Here is a 12,002-nt window from a genome sequence, read left to right on the forward strand (position 1 = left end):
TTCATTTCTTTCAACTGCTATGTGAGAAGTATATATAGAAAACATAATTTATCATTTCTATAGACAAACGCTTGGTTGATTTGTAATGCTACAGAGATGTCTTTTAGGGGGAAAAATATATCTGTTAAGACTGGGATCTGCTGGGTGGTGACGAAGGCTTTTCCCCTTAATTATTTAATGTTATAATTAAACACTGCAATAGGGGCTACAGAAGCTATTTTCATTCCCCGTGATCTTTCTGTAATTTAACTTCCAACACAAGAATACAGGGTAGCAAGTTCTGTCCTACCCAATTTACGAAGCTCCTCTATAAAAGCATTTCTCTAAAAGGCAATGAAATTTAAACACATGGTACATGCTGACTGTTTGTACTTTGAACTCTGAAAATGATTTTTCTGTTTGGAAATGTTTAAAGCCTCTATTAAGTGGAACAACTAAATCCAAGGGAAAGAAAATTTAGAGGTGACAGCCTAGACAAATACACTTTGGTGTTTAGGTGTGACACAGTCACTTCAGAGGAAAACCAGTGTTTAATTTTGAGAGTTTGGTCGCCAACGTAGAAAGAAATGGCATAGCTTTTATTGTACAACAAGTGAAGTTTTCTGCATTTGTTGGGAGGTTTTCCTGGCTTCTGGCAGAATTTCACTGCCCTAAAATATAAGGGTCATTGGGTAGAATAACAGGAATGTCTTTACCTTGAGTGAGTATTCTTCAACACACATCTTTGTGCACCTGCCTTTCTTATCAGCTAAGTGATAGAACTAAGAAGTTCTTGTTCTATGAGTTTTGAGGGAAAATATATCCATGAAATAATTTGAATCTATTATTTTCTTATTTGGGGGAGGGCAAAAATGCAGAGAGAAAAAAATTATAATTATTTTCACTAAGCAGCACATTGACTACATAATGGTTTAGTTCCTCTATGGACATTTTTCAAGAGAAATTTTCTATTTTTTATATTAATTTCTCTATGAGATGTGATAATTAGAGCTTCATCTTGTGAAGATTTTATACCTTCGTAGTCTCTACCCAAGATTTATGTCCACATCTACTTTTCTCAAACTTCTCAAAAAAATCTAATCATATGCCTTGCAGAGACCAGCCCTCCAAATTCTTTTGGTTACCTCAATCTTAATTTCACTTACCTTTTTTTTTCATTAGTTTTACAAATAACTGATCTGTTTCACTCTTTGGGATGGGGGAAACTAATACTAAAATTAAAACTAATTCAAAGATCTACAGCTTACATATATTCTATGCTACTACTATCTTCAGAAATTTCAAATTTTGTTCATTTATCTTAGTTCCTTTTGTTAGTAGGCTTAATTGATTTCCAACCTGGCATTTTTAATTATGAAGTCAGAGTAAGAATTTCCTTTTGACCCTTCTCCCTAATTTTTATTCGCCTAGGCCAGAGTCGACTTCAATTAGGTCTATAACTGTAGTTTTGGTGTCATCTAAACTACTGGGGATTCATTTCCACCAGGTATTTTAGGGCTCACTTCACTAATAATTCCTATGTCCAAAGGCTTCAGATTACAGAACATTTTCCTAGCTTTTGGGAATCTACTGAGATATCCTGCCTAAACCAGACAAGTGTGGAAACATATGACATGGACGCTGAAACAGGAAAAATTATAGGTTCATGTGTGTGCTCACACACACACACACACACACACACACACACACGATCAAATTTTGCAAGTTGGTCAGCCCACTGTGGTGCAAGAACAAAAGATATCCTAAAGTTTCATTCCCCAAAACGGATCAGCTGATGGATGGACCATCATCTCAACATTTCATCACTGCATCTCAATTGTTACCCACACTTCTATGAAAGCTATTCATAGAAAAGGTTTATATTTTTTATAGTTATCATGGTTGCTTGGGGGGTGCTCCCAAGCACTGCTCTGAAAAATTTAGGGCCACTTCCTGCGATACTTGGCCTGGCTGTGTGGATCTGGTGGTTAAATCCTCTGGCCCAGCCATGCTCATGGAGGCATGGGGGCTCAGGGAAATAGTGATTGTTTTGCTCATCATGAAATAGCCTTCTCTCTCTCTCTCTGTCTCTCTCTGTCTCTCTTTGTCTCTCTCTGTCTCTCTCTCTCTCTCAACTATCCTGAGCTTCCTTCACTTTGGGGCTAGCATGTTCTAGGCATCTCAGAGAAACAGCCACTGACTGCCAGTCTTGGACTCATTGGGAGAGGCTTTCTCCATTGGCATATATCTACATTGACTAATCTTCATATATCTAATCCTCAAATGACACTCCAATGTATAGTTGACTCTACTGAGGACATCGGAAGAATCCTGGTGAGCACCGTTCCCTGCCTTAACCCATCTCCCCATCCCAAACAGGCTGTGCAAACTACATTCAGGTCACCATCAGTCCAACATGCCAATACAGAAACCTGCCCTTTCGATCTTCCTTTATTTATCTGAATGCTTCCTATTGGACCAGAATTTCTGTGAAAAAGTTGGCTGCACTCAAAAGTCACCAATTAAGGGCTGGAACTATAGCAGAGTGGAGAAGGCATTAGTATTGCACACAACCAATCTGCTTCATCCCTGGCATGCTATATGGTCCCCTAAGCACCACCAGGAGTAATTCCTAAGCACAGAGCAATGAGTAACCCCTGAGCATTGCCAGGCACGGCCCCCAAATTAAAAAAATATAAAAATAAATTTTAAAAAAAGTTGCCATTTCAGCCCTGCTCATTTTTTCACTGGTCACATATCCATAAATATCTATAGAAAATAAAATATAAGTACTATTTCTTTTTAAAGCTCAAATGTTTGTATTTACCCAAACACAAACACATATATACATACACAAAAAAGATTAATTGAGTGTATCTATTTCATGAGTCTCCTGACCCCACACCTGGCTGTCCTTGCTGGGGCCCCCTGGGGGGGAGTGGAGTTTCCCTCCCCGCCCCAAGCAGAGCCCCAGCAGCCGAAGACCTCCAGAACCAGCCACAACCATGCTGAGACCACTCTCCATAAGCATGAAGGTACCAACCGAGGAACAAAGGCCCTGGGGCTGAGATCTCCAAGCCTGCTTGGATCGGGGCTGAGCATCCCCCACCCAGATCCTCCATCTTCCAGAAGGCAGGGGTCACACCCACCAACTGCCCCCGACACACACACACACACCCCACCCCGCGCTGTGTAATCCCATCAATGGCCAAGACCCAGAGACTATAAAACCCAGCTCCCAGAAGTGTGGGCTGCATTTGTGGCCGCGTGACCTCTTATTATCTCATTCTTACTTTGGACAATCTGGCAGGCTACCGAATGTAACCTGCCCACACGGCAGAGTCTGGCAAACTCCCCGTGGTATACCCAATATGCCAAATACCAGTAACAATGATGGGTCTCATTCTCCTAACCCTGAAAGAGCCTTGAATGTGACACTTTTTATAATCTCAGGGCTAGGGCGAAGGAAACGTTACTGGTGCCTGCTCAAGGCAATCGACGAACAACAGGATGACTGTGATCGTGATCTATTTCATGGCACAAAACTCGTCAAGGGTGAAACTTGGGCAAATACTTCATTGAAAATGCAAATAAGATATACACCGGCATTTATTTGGTACAAGCAATTATAGAAAATTCATCCCATAAAATTCATTAAGGGAAGCTATTACTGACTATCATGCACACGAACAATGAGATGGTGCTGGGCAACCCCCAAGCCCCCATTTCTCAGGACCGGTTCCTCCTGCCCCCATCACCACAGTGTAAGAGTATTTTAAAGGGTAGACCTTCCTCACCCACCAATAGAGGATTTCTCCTTAGCTCTGAGGAATACAACACCAAGAATGCTTCCCATTTTAAAGAAAGCTTATCTGGCAAAATCTTCCCATGGTGGCTCACAGGATAATTTGGTAAAGGTAAATGCAAGCTTGAATATAAAGAAATGACTTGGGGACCAGGAAGAGTGCAGGGGCTAAGGGGTTTGTCTTGAATGCTGCTGACTTTAGCTCAATCCCCAACGCTGCGTCTGGTCTGAGCACAGAGTCAGGAGTAGCAGCCCCTGAACACTGCCAGGTGTGGATCAAAAGGCAGAGACAGAATTGGGACCACTTCAGAGAGGAAAAGTCAATGAATTGATTGGACTGGATTACAATGAGCTCACATCTCAGCCAGCAATGTCTTCCATCTCTAAAACATCAGGCAAGGTGACTGATTGTACCATTGACAGAGCAATGTGGAAGTGAATCATCAGAGTCTTCCTATTCCAAACCATTCCAGTCACAATTCTCTGCTGTCTCTATCAGAAAGCTTTGACTATCTACTATTTCATTTTTTAAAAAATGACTTTTAAAAAGTCTGAAAGAGACTTTTTCCATTCTGAAGAAGTCCGGGTTGTCTCTGGAACACATACTTTTCTCTTTCTCTCTCTTCCCCAGTATCACATATAGTCCCCCGAGCACTGCCAGGAATGATCCCAGAGCACAGAGCCAGAAGTCAGCCCTGAGCACTGCCAGGTATGGCCCCCAAAACAAAACAAAACCCTATCTTGCTTTACTGGGATGGAGCGATAGCACAGCGGGTAGGGTGTTTGCTTTGCACGGGCTGACCCGGGTTCAAATCCTCCGCCCCTCTCGTAGAGCCTGGCAAGCTAACGAGAGTATCTTGCCCACATGGCAATATATTCAATATGCCAAAAACAGTAACATCAAGTCTCACAATTTGTTGTGAGATGTTACTGGTGCCCGCTCAAGCAAACTGATGAACAACGGGAGGACAATGGCAGTGATCTTGCTTTACTAAAATATAATAATAAAATCAGAAAGAAGTGAAATATGGACCAAAGGAGTAGCACAAAGGTAGAGATCTTGCCTTGCACACAGCTCACCCAGGCTTGATTCCCAGTACCCCATAGAGTATCCCCTCTCCCCATCCTCCCAAGAGTAAGCCTCAAGCATTGGCCACTGTGTCCTCAAATAAACAAGCACACAAAAAAAGTGAAATACGGGGCTGGGGAGAGAGCTACCAGGTCAGGGATGCAGGCTTTGTGGACAGGGGACCCCAATTTGATCTCTGTTACCACAAGGTGAGCAAGCAAGGGGAAGTTTAGTCCTGGAAACCCATGGAAAGTGCTGGGGGACCCTGGAGGGTCCTGTTGGGTCTGAGAGTGTTGAAAAAGTGGCCAGGTTGGACAAGTATTGTGGGGAGACCCCGAGCCTCTGGGCTCCTTTATAAAAGGAGGTCACCTCCTCCTATATAGGCTGGAGGTGACCCCTGGCCAAAGCAACAGACATCAACCCAACTGTTTATCTCCAAAAACAAAAGAGGAGGCTGAAGAGACAGCACAGAAAGGGGAAGCCTTGCACACAGATGACCCTGGTTCAATCCCCAACCCTGCCTACGGGCCCCTGAGCCAAGAGGCATGAGTCAGCCAGGTGAAGCCCAATCCTCCTCCATTCCCCAAAGCATCCCCCCGCCTCAAACAACAACAACCACCAAAAAATAAACAGCAAGAGGAGAAATGTTCATAGATGGGGAAAAGAGGAGAAACTGGATCACCATGAGGAATCTCCACTTCCCCACTGTGCTTTTCTTGATTTTTTTTTTTAAGTAGAGCAAGATGTTTCTATTGAAAGAAACTTGCTTAGGAAGATGTGAGGGGAGAGAGCAAGAGAGGAAGAAAGTGTTCAAGAGAGAACCTGGGCTACTCCACGGTGAACACAAGCAGAGTCAAGCAAGCAAGCGAACATGGTACTCTGTTTACAACAAACAGTGCTTGCTCTCGCGCTCTCTCTCGATGGAGTCGCTGACAAAGTTGTGAGAAGAACAAAAAAGGAGGGAACTCTCCAATCCCCTTCTCCTCTCTGAGAGCCACTGGGGGCTGCCACTGAAGGCTCAGAGCATTTGGCAGCATGGCGGGGGAGGGGGTGGGAGAACCTACCGGGGAACAGCTGCTCTGTCTCTTCCCGTCAAACATCAGGGATACAAGGACTTGGGGAGATATGAACCCAGCCATCAAAGACAGCCCAGATATTGAGGGGCACGGCGCTCCCCCACTCTCTACACATCAAGCAAACTCGCCTCATCAGCGACAAACGACACCAGCCAACAGGATGCCCGTGGAAAAGTAAGTCTTTGGGAAGAAATAAAACAAGTTTTCTTGATGGGTTCATGACCCATGGCTCTTGGACATCACATGGATGCTTGGCAGAAGAGCTGAGATTCTGTATTCGGGGGGATTCGGAGCCTGGCTTGCCTCCCCAGGGCCCTGTGGATGGAGGATTGAGTAATTTTTTCTCAGATTCTGACAAGCTATTTCCCACCCACCCCCCATTCAGATTTGGGTTTACTCTAGTGCATTATCTCTTTCCTTTTCTTTTTTTTCCAGCTTGAAAGCCACACCCACTGGGGCTTGGTACTCCGGTCTCTGTGCTTGGGGGTCACTCCCAGTGCTGCTGGGGATGAAACCCAGACCCACATGTGAAGTCAGAACATAGGCAGCTGAGTGATCTCTCCAGCCCCTGGTGCACTGTCTTCTAACTGGGCTGTAAGAAACATCTTTCTCCAAGAGAGACTCTTATTTTCCTCTGCAGCACAGTTTTTTGAGACTGAACAGTCAAAAGAACTCATGAAAAGACCACTTTGGGGGAGCAGGGGTATGCAGTGGGCACTGAGGACAAAAGGGTGGTCACCAGCCCCTGATCTTTGATGAACTGGGCCCCGAGTCAAAAAGAAACTTGGGTCTGGAAACTTTTCAGGAACAAGAGAAGCCCCAGTCCAGAGATGGAATGTGGGGCCTGGAGCGATAGGACAGCAAAGAGTGTGTTTCCCTTGCACACGGCTTAACCGGGTTCAATCCGCAGCATCCCATATGGTCCCCTGAGCACCACCAGGAGTGATCCCTGAGCAGAGAGCTAGGAGTAAGCCCTGAGCCCTGCCGGTGTGACCCAAAAACACAAATAAGTAAATAATTTTTAAAAATAAAAAACGAAGATGGAATGGGAATAAACTGAAAGACTGATCAGAAAGTTTGAGTTGGGATAAGCTGGCATCAAATCAACAGAAAGAGAAAATATGAGTTGTTTTATTTGGCTTAGTTTATTATTATTATTATTATTATTATTATTATTATTATTATTATTATTACTGTTCGGAGAGCCCGGCAAGATACCTCGGAGAGCCCGGCAAGCTACCGAGAGTATTGGATATGCCAGACACAGTAACAACAAAGTCTCCAATGGAGATGTTACTGGGCCCGCTCGAGCAAATAGACAATCAACGGGAGGGCCTTTACTTTTTTTTTTACCTATTATTATTACTGTATGTAGTATGACCAAGGCTAAACAAGAATACAGAATAAAACAGTTGCTTCTAGCTATTCGTGGGAGAACTTGCCCCAGTTCGAGACCAGTCAATGCAAGGCCACCCTAGACCATAGAAACATGCCAGCAACAAAATGCCTCCCTGGATGTTGATGGGAAAAGGTCACTTACCGACAGCAAGGGGATGGCCACCTTCCCCAGGAAGTCAGGAGGCTTGTCTCCGTCTTCATCAAACACTGTCACCTCTAGAACGTCGTGGATGTCTTTAATAGGGCTGCAACGAGAAGCACAGCAGGGCATGTATAGACACAAACACCCTCGTGAAGTCTGTTCGTGAAAACATGGCTTCCCTAATTAAGCCCGCAGGTCCTCCAAGGATAAAAGCACCATTTAATTAAATTCCAAAAATTAAATCAAACCGACTGTATTCCCCAACCTTCCATCACAGAAGACTCAGACACTCAGAGGGAGGAGGGACAAAAAGGAAAGTCAAGTTGGTTACTCTGACATTTTCCGCGTATGCGTGTACTCCAGGTTAAGACTGTTACAGGGGATGAAGAATGAGTGTAGACGCGAGAAAGAGGAGGGTGGTTTCAAGTCATTTCCAGAGCAAAAATCCCACACACAGTCGGATATTCAGAAGCATTTTGGAAGGTCATGGGGTGGGAGGGAGCGGGGGCCGGAGGGAGAGTGTTACTCCCATACGTGGTGGTACTCAGGCATCATTCCTGGCTCTGTACTTGGGAGACTGTATTTGGTGCTGGGGATCGAAACCACACCCATGGCTGCTGCATTCTTACGCAAGGTAAGTGCCTAACCTCTGGTACTATCTCCAGCTCCAGAAATATTAATTTTTACTTATTAATTTTTAAAATTTTATTCGTTTGGTTTTGGGGCCACACCCAGTGATACTCCGGGGTTACTCCTGGCTGTGCTCTCAGGAATTACTCTTGGTGATGTTCAGAAAAACCCTACGGGATGCCGGGTATAGAACCAGGGCCGGTAATGTGCAAGGGAAATGCCTTACCTACTGTACTACTGCTTCGGCCCTCCAGAAACATTTATTTTTTATGGCTGACCAGAGGCCTGGCATGGCATTAGTGACAGTGAAATTATAGCCATGATTTGTTGGCAATACATGTTGCCAAAATGGGGTGTTTGCAGGTAGCACTTTGTAAAACTGCCTCTCTGTGCTATCTCTTATTGGTCCTTGGGAATGATCCCCAACTCCATCACCTGGCTTCATAACCATTTTTTCAGGAACACACACACATACACACACACAGAGTTTTTCTAATTTAACAGAGACCTCTTCCAGATGACCAGGTGCCTGGATATCTAAAGCTCAGTTAGTGATAGATCCAACTTCTTCCCAGCCAACTTGGAAAAGTAATCTCCAGAAAAAAGGGTGAAACCCCAGGCAGAGGTCAGGGACCCCTATGAGATGCCAGGAATCGAACTCAGGTCAGCCGTGTGCAAGGGCAAACACCCTCCCTGCTGTCCTATTGCTCCAGCCCCAAAATTCGCTTTTCCAAAGACTGGCAGAAGACAACAAGCCTTAGAGGCATTAAAATAATGTTGCTGTGTAGAGATGCCATTGAGGCAGATCTTCTCTTGATTCTTGGGACGAATTAGCCTGGTTAGTCAGAAGATTCCATCTACCCACAGATTCATTTAGTCACTAAAAGATCCACTTTACAAATGCCTCCTAACATCCTCCTGGGCACAACAAATGATCTCTTCTATTATCAAATGATCTATTCTATTATTAACACCAGACTCTACAAAATGGAAGGATAACAGCATTGCAGGAGGCAAAGAAGAGTAATATCCATTCTTGGCATATGAAACCGGACAGAAAGATTCACTCAAGAGGCCCAGCATGGCCCAAACATATCAAGGATAACTGGATTTGGATGTTAACACTGGGGTGCGGGGGGTGCACTAGGTCTTTTACATTTACTTACAAAGTAAAAACTTTGTTCCACTCGGGATTGAGGTTTTTGTACACGGTGTGTGTCTGCAGCCGGTCATTGCCCAATTCCAACAAGCAGAAAGGATCACTCTTCCCTGGAAAGAGATAGCCCAGGTGAATCAACCACTCAAGCCCAGGCAAAATGGGCAGGCCGCAATATCACTTCTGGAAATACGCCCCAAAGGCCCAAAAACACACAGCAGAAATGCCATCTGCACTCCTATGTTCATTGCAGCACTATTCACAATAGCCAGAATCTGGAAACTACTTGAGTGCCCAAGAACAGATGACTGGATAAACTATGGTTCATCTACACAGTCACTAGGAAAAATAAAGTCATGACTTTGCTTATACATGGATGAACATGGAGTGTTATCATGCTGAGTGAAATGAGTCAGAAGGAGAGGGACATACAGAATGATTGCACTCATTCATGGGATACTATGAGACTATTACCCATGAATAGTAGAAACAAGGGCCAGGAGGACCAGTCCATGTTTGGAAGTTTGCCACAAGTAGCAGGGAAAAGGCACTAAGGGTAGAGAAGGGACCACTGTGACAATGATAGTTGGAAATTATCACTCTGGACAAGAACTGAGTGTGGAAAGGAGATAAAGGGATATACATGATAACCTTTTAGTACCTGTGTTGCAAACCATAGTGCCCCAAAAGAAAAAAAAGACAGAGAGAAGGGGGGGCGTGTGTGTGTGTGTGTGTGTGTGTGTGTGTGTGTGTGTGTGTGTGAGAGAGAGAGAGAGAGAGAGAGAGAGAGCAGGAGAAAGGGAGAGAAATATTCTGCCACAAAGGTAGGCCCAGGTTGGAGGCAGAAGGGCGAGAAAGTGGTGTGAGGACATGGGTGGTGGAAAACGTGTACTGGGGAAGGGTTGGGTATTGGAACACTGTATGACTGAAACTCAACCATGAATTGTGTATATCACCATGATATAATTTTAAAATATTTTTAAATGCCTGGCAAGCTCCCCGTGACGTATTCGATATGCCAGACACAGTAACAACAAAGTCTCCAACGGAGACGTTACTGGGCCCGCTCGAGCAAATCGATGATCAACGGGAGGGCCTTTACTTTACTTTTACTTTACTTTTAAATGTTTTTAATTGAAAAAATATAAATCTCAGTAGTGTCAGGGATGAGCTTGAATCCAATGGCGCCCATCCCTCTCCTTCAAACCGTGTGTGCTGAAGGAGCTGAGTGAGATGCAACATGATTCTCTGCGCAGCAGCAGGAACCCATGGGACAATGCAGAAGAGTCCCACTGCCCCACAGAGGAACCTCAGAAGTGAGGTAGATGCCCTGGGGTCCACTACAGGTGGGCCTCAGTAAAAAACACCTGACTCTGCAATAAAGCAAATGTCAAGATCTTTAGATTCAAATCAAGAATATTGGAGTTAGGAAGATGATTCAAGGTGTGGCATGCAGGTCTGGCATTCTTCAGGCGCTCAATCTGATCCCAGGCACTGTCCATTTCCCTCTCACTCTCCATCAGTGTGTCTCTAAGCCTGAACACTGAACCATCAGGCAGCAGAACAGCTGAACTGCAGTTCAGGGCCTGAGAAGGCCTCCCAGGTAGCCTGAGCCCAGGTAGAAGGCCCCTCTGCAAATAATTCTACCCAACACACAAATCTGGGAAACCAGGCCTGGAAAAACCTGCAGAAACCAGTGAATGCTTGGAAAGGGCTGGGAAGATGCACTCCTTCTCCTCCCCCACACCCCCGCCCTGTCCCAAGAAACTTTGGGGCTCACACAACACACCCCACCCACAACCTCCCTACCCGTGAGACTCCTCCCAACTGGCTTCCTGGCCTCAATGTAGCGTATGAGACAGGCCAGAGCAAGTGGCATCAGACAGCTCCAGCCCAGCCCTTTGCCCATGCCCCACCATGGGCTCAGGGAAGGGGCTACTGTCGTGTCCATGTCTGGGATGGATCCCACACTCCACATTCCCCTGGCAAACAAGCAAAGGGAGCAGCATTCCCCCTCAATGCCGCCTACCACCGCCGGGCAGAGTCACTACCAAAGCCAGCCCCCTGAAGCCCACCCCCTTCTGCACAATATTTTGCTGACTTGAAGACAAGTGGACTCTGGCAGTGTGGCTTGCAAGGAGGTGTGAGGGGGCCACGGAGGCATTGGGGCGTCTGCCCAGGACTTGGGAAGCATCTGTTTCTTCCTTCCTGCATGCTGCAGGTTGCGGGCTTGGGTAGAGCGAGGCCAGCTGCCTCTACCCAGGCCACTTAACCATTTTTCAGACGGTTAGCAGGTGTCTCTCCTATTCCTGCAGGGCCACGGTGTGACATGCCATCAGCATGGGCTCTGGGGAAACCATCTGACACTTTTCATGATAGCCCCAGGGTGAACACGCAGCAGGGCTGAGACAGGGCGGGTCCCACCCAGGCACAGGTGGGCTGGAGCAGAAACACCCCCCCACAGCACCCCCCAGCAACCCCCCCGCCCCTCAACCAGCACAGAGCACACAGTCCCAGCTAATGAGGAACCGTCCACCAATGGGTCCATGTCTGCAACTGCGTCTCGGAGGAGTGCGCAGCACCAACTCTCCCAAGATGAGGCCGTCAAAATTCATTAAAATGCTGCATTTATTAATACCATGGCATAAACAGAAGGAGGGAGGGAGGGAGGGAGGAGGAGGAGGGAGACAAAGACTTCCAAATGCAGAGAGAGTTCAAAAGCGTGGGCATGGGGAGGGAGACAGAGA

At 45.9% G+C, this 12,002-nt stretch overlaps 1 protein-coding gene across 2 annotated transcripts in view; it reads right to left on the reverse strand.

The window, feature by feature from the left end:
* The window catches only part of MCTP2 (multiple C2 and transmembrane domain containing 2), a 131,838-nt gene that overhangs the window by 66,580 nt on the left and 53,256 nt on the right, over positions 1 to 12,002 (reverse strand). For both annotated transcript variants that reach the window (XM_056124504.1, XM_056124503.1), the window contains 2 exons: positions 9,266 to 9,368; positions 7,470 to 7,572 (listed from right to left, as the gene is read on the reverse strand). In XM_056124504.1, the coding sequence (XP_055980479.1) occupies positions 7,470 to 7,572; positions 9,266 to 9,368 (206 nt within the window). The remainder of the gene's footprint in view (positions 1 to 7,469; positions 7,573 to 9,265; positions 9,369 to 12,002) is intronic.

The sequence above is a fragment of the Sorex fumeus genome, unplaced genomic scaffold (genome assembly GCF_029834395.1).
Source record: "Sorex fumeus unplaced genomic scaffold, SorFum_2.1 ptg000051l, whole genome shotgun sequence".
NCBI classification, from domain to species: Eukaryota; Metazoa; Chordata; class Mammalia; order Eulipotyphla; family Soricidae; genus Sorex; species Sorex fumeus.